A 7,905-nucleotide genomic window follows, 5' to 3' on the forward strand; every position below is an offset into this window, starting at 1 on the left:
AAAAGAATGAAAGAAAGGAAAGCTTCGAATAAACAACAAAGAAGATGAAGAATAAAAACTCTAAGGGCTTGCTTTTATAGGCCCAGGAGAGAGAAAATTTGGTACTGATCGGACTTCACGCGCCCCCACTCGCAGGTGTAAGCCAACGCGAGCGCGACACGTGTCCCTGACACTGTGTGAGGGGACACGAAAAGAAACGATACAGGTGCTGCCAGAGTTCACGCGCCACCACTCGCAGGTACGGACCAACGCGAGCGCGACACGTGTTCCTGACACTATGTGAGGGGACATGAAAGGCAACTGTAGCACCTCGAGCACACGAAAGGTCTGACACGTCTCCATCACTGACGCATGTCAGCAACAACCAACCACGTACAGGGACGATTCGTTTTCAACCAAAAGGATAGAATTTCGCGCACCGATGAGTAATAAAAAGAAAAGACAAACCCTATTAAAAGAGCAACCTATTAAGTCTAATATCTATCTTACCTCGCTCGCGCGAGACAAGACAAACATTAGACTGGGGGGGCTTGAAGAGGTATGTACCCGCCTCAACACCGAGCGAGGCGGGTCAACCCACAAGATATAGACAAGAGGCTTGAAATCAAGATATTATAAAGGCACAAAGCCAAAACCTATGCGCATGGCGCATATCACATATGCTCACGCATATCACATATGCTCATGCATCACATGCTCAGGCATCACATATGCTCATGCATCACATATGCTCACGCACCACATATGCTCACGCATATCACATCTGCGCGTGGCGCATCCGCGCGTGGCGCATATCACATGCTTGTGCATATCACATCTGCGCATGAAACATCTGCGCGTGAGAATAAAGAGAAGACCTCGCGCATCCTCAGGATAGGCTCGTATCACACATGCACATAATCAACCTCGTCCTTATCCAAATCAGGATTAGGGCAACCTTGATTGTGCACGTCAGACAACCTTCTAGAAGGTATCTTTTTAAGGAATAAGAATATGCTGATGTTGACAGCTGCCAATGAAAGGTGGACAACTCAGCATAACCCATGTGCTACCACGTGATTATAACCAATGAAAAAGCACCAGGTGTCCCCAAGGACACGTGGCGCAAAGCAATTGGAGGAGGCCAACAAGGCCCTAACTGGGTCTGAGCCCAATCAGTGGAAACCCTAGCACTATAAATACCACATCAACTCCACAAGGAGGAGGACACTCAATTACACAGTATTCAGCTATATTAAGCAATACTCTCCAATTTCCTTACTCTCATATTATTATCTTCTCCTACAAACACTTATTCTCACACCGGAGGGTTACCCCAAAGAGGACCCCTCTGTCCCTTTCTGAGGGGTAAGTTGACGGTGCTGTTCATTTTGTAGGTCGAAGAATCCAGATCCCAGAGATCCATCGGTGAAATAGCATAATCACACCCGAGGAAAGTTGATCGTCCACCAGTGAGTCGATCTACGTTTCTTCAATTATTATTATTATATTAAACTAATCCACACATGGAAGCAAACCTGTCAGTTTTGTTTTTGTGTGCGTGCCATGTGAAACCAAATCCAACGACTATGTTTGAAAGTTGAAACCTGTTGAATCGGACCTAGTCAACATTGGAGGGGAGAAGTGGACCAGAGCTATACGTCTAGAACTATATTTCATCCTTTTGGTCTACTACTTTTCTTACTAGATATATTTTGATAGTGATATGTGCGTTTTTTTATGTTTATGGAAAGCAAGAAATGTATAGTGATTGGGCTTAGATATCGGGCTCGACTTAACTATTAATCGAATCAACTTGGCTTGGCTTGGCTTGCTTTAAGTACTAATTATACTTGTTTACGCCATACAATGATACAATGATAGTAAAGTTCTCGATTTACATGAAGGAGTTCAGTGGCGGATCCAGGAATTTTTTTTGGGTGGTTCACTACTTTTATATGTTTCAATTTCACCGAGTCGGGTATATAAAATTCCGGGTCGGTTTGAGGTTCGGGTCGGTTCGATGGTTCGGGAAAAGTTCATTACATAATAAAAATACGATAAAATAATAAAAGAGACACCGTCATTAGAAATTAAAAAACACATAATATCAATACAATAGTCTTTATGAATTAAAAAAAATTCTTATAGTTGTTCCCTACGAGTCTTCATCTTTTGAAATCGTTGCATTACTTCTTCAACCGAAACTTGTTGGAGGAATTCCCTTTCAATGTAACAAATGCAAGAATCGTTCATGTATTCATCACCCATCCTATTACGCAAATCCGTTTTCACATTCTTCATTGAAGAAAAACATCTTTCAACACTTGCCGTTGCAACTGGCAAAACCAATGATAACTTTATTAAACGATACACTAACGGATAATCAATGTGTAATCTTGTTTTCACCATCATTTTAGCAAGATCGCCTAAGCCACTCAAGTTGGCAAACCGCTTATCTTCTTTCACGTTAGTAATGTAGTGGCCAAGTTCATATACAAGCTTCTCCTTTTCATCAAAATCAAAATCACATGGATACATCTCGGCCAAGTTTATCAAGTTTACTTTACTAAAGGCACTAAAATTACAAGACGGGCTCAAAGAACTCATATTAGTAAGCAATTTAGTGGTTACCTCATTAAAGCGGCTTCCAAGCTCTTGAATTTGCATATCGAGAACCGTGTTGAAATTATTAACCACATAATGATGACGATTGGTGATACCGGTCTTCTTTCTTTTAAATCTCGGGTCAACATACTCGGCTTCCATATCAACCACTTCAATTTCATATTTTTCACAAAAGGATGTGACATCTTCCAAAAGTGAGTCAAAACCTTCAAGTCGATACCTTTTTAGGCCTTCATCAGTTAACTTAACTAGCTTAACTGCATTCAACATATCTTGATCTTTTCTTTGAAGCGCTTGACACAATGTGTTAGTAACACCCAAGATGTATTTCATCAAATGTAAATAAAATACAAAATTAAAAGTTTTTATGAATTCTTGAAGCCCACGTGATTCATTTTGGTAATTTGAAAACTCTCCCGATTTTTCTATATATTCAAGCACGTCAATAACACAAGGATATAAAGTAAGCAAACGGAGAATTGTTTTTTCATGAGAACTCCAACGTGTATCCCCAGCTCTTGCAAGTGACAACTCTTGATTCTTTCCACTTCCGGTTTCAACTTCCGAATTCAATCCCAAACTTTCTCTTTGACTTTCTCTTAACAAATATATTCTTTTACAAGATCCACTAACAACATTTACTAAATTTGATAATTCTTTATAAAGTCTGTAAATCTCATAATGTTTGGTTGCAAGGCCCACAACAACAAGTTGAAGTTGGTGAGCAAAACAATGAACATAATATGCCGAAGAATTTTCTTTCAAAATTAAAGCTTTCAAACCATTAAACTCACCGGACATGTTGCTTGCACCGTCATATCCTTGGCCTCTTACTCTACCAATACTCAAGTTGTGGCGAGCAAATAGGTCATCAATTGCAGCTTTAAGAGATAACGCGGTTGTTTCCATAACATGAACAAGGCCAATAAATCGCTCCTTCACAAATCCTAATTTATCAACATATCTTAAAACCACGGCCATTTGTTCTTTTTTAGAAATATCTCTCGATTCATCAACTAATATGGAAAAGACATCATCATTAAGTTCTTCAAATATCCTCTTTAATATTTCTTCTGCAAAACAATTACAAAGTTCTTTCTGGATTGATGGAGACGTCATTTGATTATTCCCGGGAGCATTACCCAATATAACCTTACCAATTTCTTCACTTAGTTCTCCAAACACTTTTAAGAACTCAATAAAATTTCCCCTGTAAAGAGATTCTTCAGACTCATCATGACCACGAAAAGCTAATGAACCATTCAACAATGCTTTGGTAAGTCTAGCCGAAGCATGTAATCGGATTCTATATTGTTTTTTATGTAGATCTGTTCCCTTATCAATGGCCACAGGTATAGACTGAGCTTGGTTAAGTAAGTCTTTCCCCTTTTTACGTGCTTTGTTGTGAAAACTATTGATTTTTCCAACATGATTGCTAAATTTCTCCCGACACCTATTCCAACATCGCAATCCTTCACTTAGAAATGCATCATTTTGTCCACTTTCCTTAAACAAGTAACAATGCAAACAATACACTTTATCCGCTTTGACACTATATTCCAACCAATTTCCAAATTCACTAGTGTACCATTCCTCATTAAAGCGTCTTAATTTACCACTAAAATTTGTTAGAGGACAATCATGCCCGGTTGGTTGACATGGACCTCTAAGTAGATATGCCCTTCTAATTTCATCTTTTTGACTTGGGTGATAAGATGAAATTGGTTGCCTTTCGGAAGGATCCCATGGTAGATCATCCAAATTTATTTTTAATGGTTTACTACTTGAAGATGATGATCCAAGGTTCGATGGTTCACTTTGATAATATTTCTTCATATTCAAAATACCTACAAATCAACAATTTCAAACTAACAAATTTAAAACTAAGAAACTAACAAAAACTAACAAACTAACAAATTAAAACCAATAATCATTAAGGCTTTATTGTAACTGCCAATGTGTGTTGTTTGATTGAGCTTTATTTGTTTTATTCACATAAGTTTATTTAGTGTTGGTGAATGCAGATGGTTATCATTAGATATGCCATATACAATTATACCAAAATGTTCATCCATTTGCTTGCAGAGGTTGTTATGTTTTTTCATTATTATTTATAATTCTGAATAGGTGTAATAAAAATTAAAAAATATAGATGTAAGTTCAAAATCTTAAGCTTCTGACGGAAATAAAAAAACCTAGAGCTGGGCAATTCCAGCTCCTGAGGCAAATGCAAAGATCCAATCCAACTTAGATGTAAGTTAATTTCACATAAATTATTACCTTCAAAGTGGGAGCCGGGAGGATTCGAGACTGATAGGGATGGCGGTGGACGGTGGTCAGTGGGCAGTGGGCAGCGGGAGTGGCTGAGGGTGGACAGAGGCGGAGTGGCTGAGGGTGGACCGTGGACAGAGGCGCTGCAGCTGCTGAGCTGCTTTGCTTATGTTATAAAATCCGTGTGATAAAATCCGTGTGATGGCAAGATCTTCGTAATTTCACAGATGAAGAAAGAATGCGAAGTGGCGAAACAGAGCTCAGATATTGTCAGCCTGAGGGTGGACAGAGCGGAGTGGCTGAGGGTGGACAGAGGCGCTGCAGCTGCTGAGCTGCTTTGCTTATGTTATAAAAAACCCTAACAGGCTAACATCAGTTAGGGACTTAGGGTAACTTAGTAAAAAAAAAAAACTATTAAAAACGGGAATAGAACTTGCGACCTCCGGGTTACAAAACCCACAAACTACCAGCCGGGCATGCACTTTATATGTTTTTAAGATGGTTCCTGTATAATTTATAGGGTGGTTCCTTTATTATTTTCTATATATAAATACACGATAATTTCGAAACTCGGGTGGTTCCGCGGAACCACCCGTTACTACCGTAGATCCGCCCATGGCAGTGGGCAGCGGGAGTGGCTGAGGGTGGACAGAGGCGGAGTGGCTGAGGGTGGACCGTGGACAGAGGCGCTGCAGCTGCTGAGCTGCTTTGCTTATGTTATAAAATCCGTGTGATAAAATCCGTGTGATGGCAAGATCTTCGTAATTTCACAGATGAAGAAAGAATGCGAAGTGGCGAAACAGAGCTCAGATATTGTCAGCCTGAGGGTGGACAGAGCGGAGTGGCTGAGGGTGGACAGAGGCGCTGCAGCTGCTGAGCTGCTTTGCTTATGTTATAAAAAACCCTAACAGGCTAACATCAGTTAGGGACTTAGGGTAACTTAGTAAAAAAAAAAAAAAAAAACTATTAAAAACAGGAATAGAACTTGCGACCTCCGGGTTACAAAACCCACAAACTACCAGCCGGGCATGCACTTTATATGTTTTTAAGATGGTTCCTGTATAATTTATAGGGTGGTTCCTTTATTATTTTCTATATATAAATACACTATAATTTCGACACTCGGGTGGTTCCGCGGAACCACCCGTTACTACCGTAGATCCGCCCATGAAGGAGTTGTCTTTTAGATTTGTTGCCGGGTGTGTGGGACATGAATGATTAGGGAGAGAAGGAGAAGATTTCTCATTGTGACAATGTGGAATGAGCAACTTACAAATCTGAAGAGATTCTTATAGAGATTGTTAAGACCGTAAAGTGATATGTTGCAACTTGTAACATCCAAAAATACATTAATATCTTATTTCGGAGACCGGAGTGTTATTATTACCTTGATAAAGGAAACATTTATATAGTCACGTTGAATTAAATTTAATATTTCCATTACTTTAGTTAGATATTTTGTTAATGATATAATATCAAAATGTTGATATGTTTCTTTTTGTAAGGTATTATTAGTGGTTAGCTCTACAAGTAAGGTGAATTGGAACTTGAGACTCAGCCTATGGTGAAGATCAATAATGGGCCTGATTAGCGACATGTAGTAAACGTAAGTTGGACAAAGTATTGGATTTTTAGAAAATATTGCTTTTTTGCTTCAAGTCGTCTAGATGATTTATAGTTTTTAACAAATGCTTTTGAATTATATATAGTGTTGCGGTAAACCTGCATATTCACTAGCTATCAGTGATGGATACATGATTTTTCGGGAAAAAGGGAAGAGAGGGGTGATCGGTCAGGCTAAGACAGGGTGATTTTTATTAAATGCCGTTAAATATAATAGAAAATTGCTATCTTACACATGTTCTCTATGTGATTACTAGTGAAATTTAATAATTAAATACGTACAAGAAATAGACATTGGTGTAAGGTATAAAATTAGATAGATTTTGTTAAACTGGAAGCACACAACAAAGAAGATTTGATTGGACGATCGACTCTATCGTTTTATTAATAGCAGAACAAGATACGAATTACAATGAAAATAAACTAAACATAATGGGCTTTTATACTACTCAACAAACTAATCCTACTAAAACTCAAATAAGAAAACATAATTATCTAAACATTAAAAGATAATTATAAACGAACTTGGCCTCCAAGTAATTTGAACTAAACCTTGGACTTTATTAATCTCCTCCAACCACCCCTTTAGAGATTACCGAAACCACCCTCGTTTTATTTCCGTACTAACCGTTTTGGCCCGTTAAGGTGGTATTGTCATAATCTTAACACTCCATCTCAATACCAACCTTCTTCATTCCCATACTCAACAAAACTTCATCATTTTGACTTTAGACAAACTATTAGTCAACATATCGGCTACTTGTTCTTTTGTATCCACGTACGTTAAATTGATTTCACCGTTTAACACCTTCTCACGTATATAGTGATAATGCACTTCTATGTGCTTGGTACGTGCATGAAACATAGGATTCTCGGCCAATTGGATCGCGGACTTATTATCACAAAACATCTTTACTTTGTAATCAACTTTCTGCCCAAGTTCACCAAGTAGTCGAACCAACCAAACTAACTCTTGAGCTGCCATTGCCGAGGCTCTATACTCTGCCTCGGTAGTCGACAACGACACCATTGGTTGTCACTTACTACACCAAGACACCATGCTTTTACCGATAAAAAACACAAACCCGGTTGTCGACCTTCTAGTGTTCGGATCTCCCGCATAATCCGCATCACAAAAACCGTTTAACTCGGTACTCGACTCCATCTTAAACTCAACTCCTAGCCCGATTGAATTCTTCACATACCTTAGAACTCGATGAGCCGCATACAGGTGTGGACGACGAGGTTGTTGTATGAACCGACTTAAGACGCCTACCGCGAATGCGATGTCCGGTCTTGTTAAAGTTAGGTAGATTAAACTACCTACAATATGTCGGTATTCGATCGGATTTTCCAACTCCTTTCCTTCGTCTTGATACAACTGAAAATTTTCATCCATAGGTG

The 7,905-nt window shown here is 38.9% G+C and overlaps 1 protein-coding gene across 1 annotated transcript; it reads right to left on the minus strand.

Moving 5' to 3' along the window:
* Positions 1-2,124: 2,124 nt before the first annotated feature.
* On the minus strand, positions 2,125-7,531 carry LOC143619228 (uncharacterized). Its single transcript, XM_077091205.1, has 3 exons — positions 7,215-7,531; positions 3,402-4,159; positions 2,125-3,248 (listed from the first exon to the last, which is right to left on the minus strand). Exons 1-3 carry the CDS (start codon positions 7,529-7,531, stop codon positions 2,125-2,127), a joined length of 2,199 nt encoding a protein of 732 aa, XP_076947320.1.
* Between the last annotated feature and the right edge of the window lie 374 nt (positions 7,532-7,905).

Source organism: Bidens hawaiensis, unplaced genomic scaffold (genome assembly GCF_021521415.1).
Source record: "Bidens hawaiensis isolate Kalapana, Puna unplaced genomic scaffold, B.hawaiensis_p1.1 tig00002423_1, whole genome shotgun sequence".
NCBI classification, from domain to species: Eukaryota; Viridiplantae; Streptophyta; class Magnoliopsida; order Asterales; family Asteraceae; genus Bidens; species Bidens hawaiensis.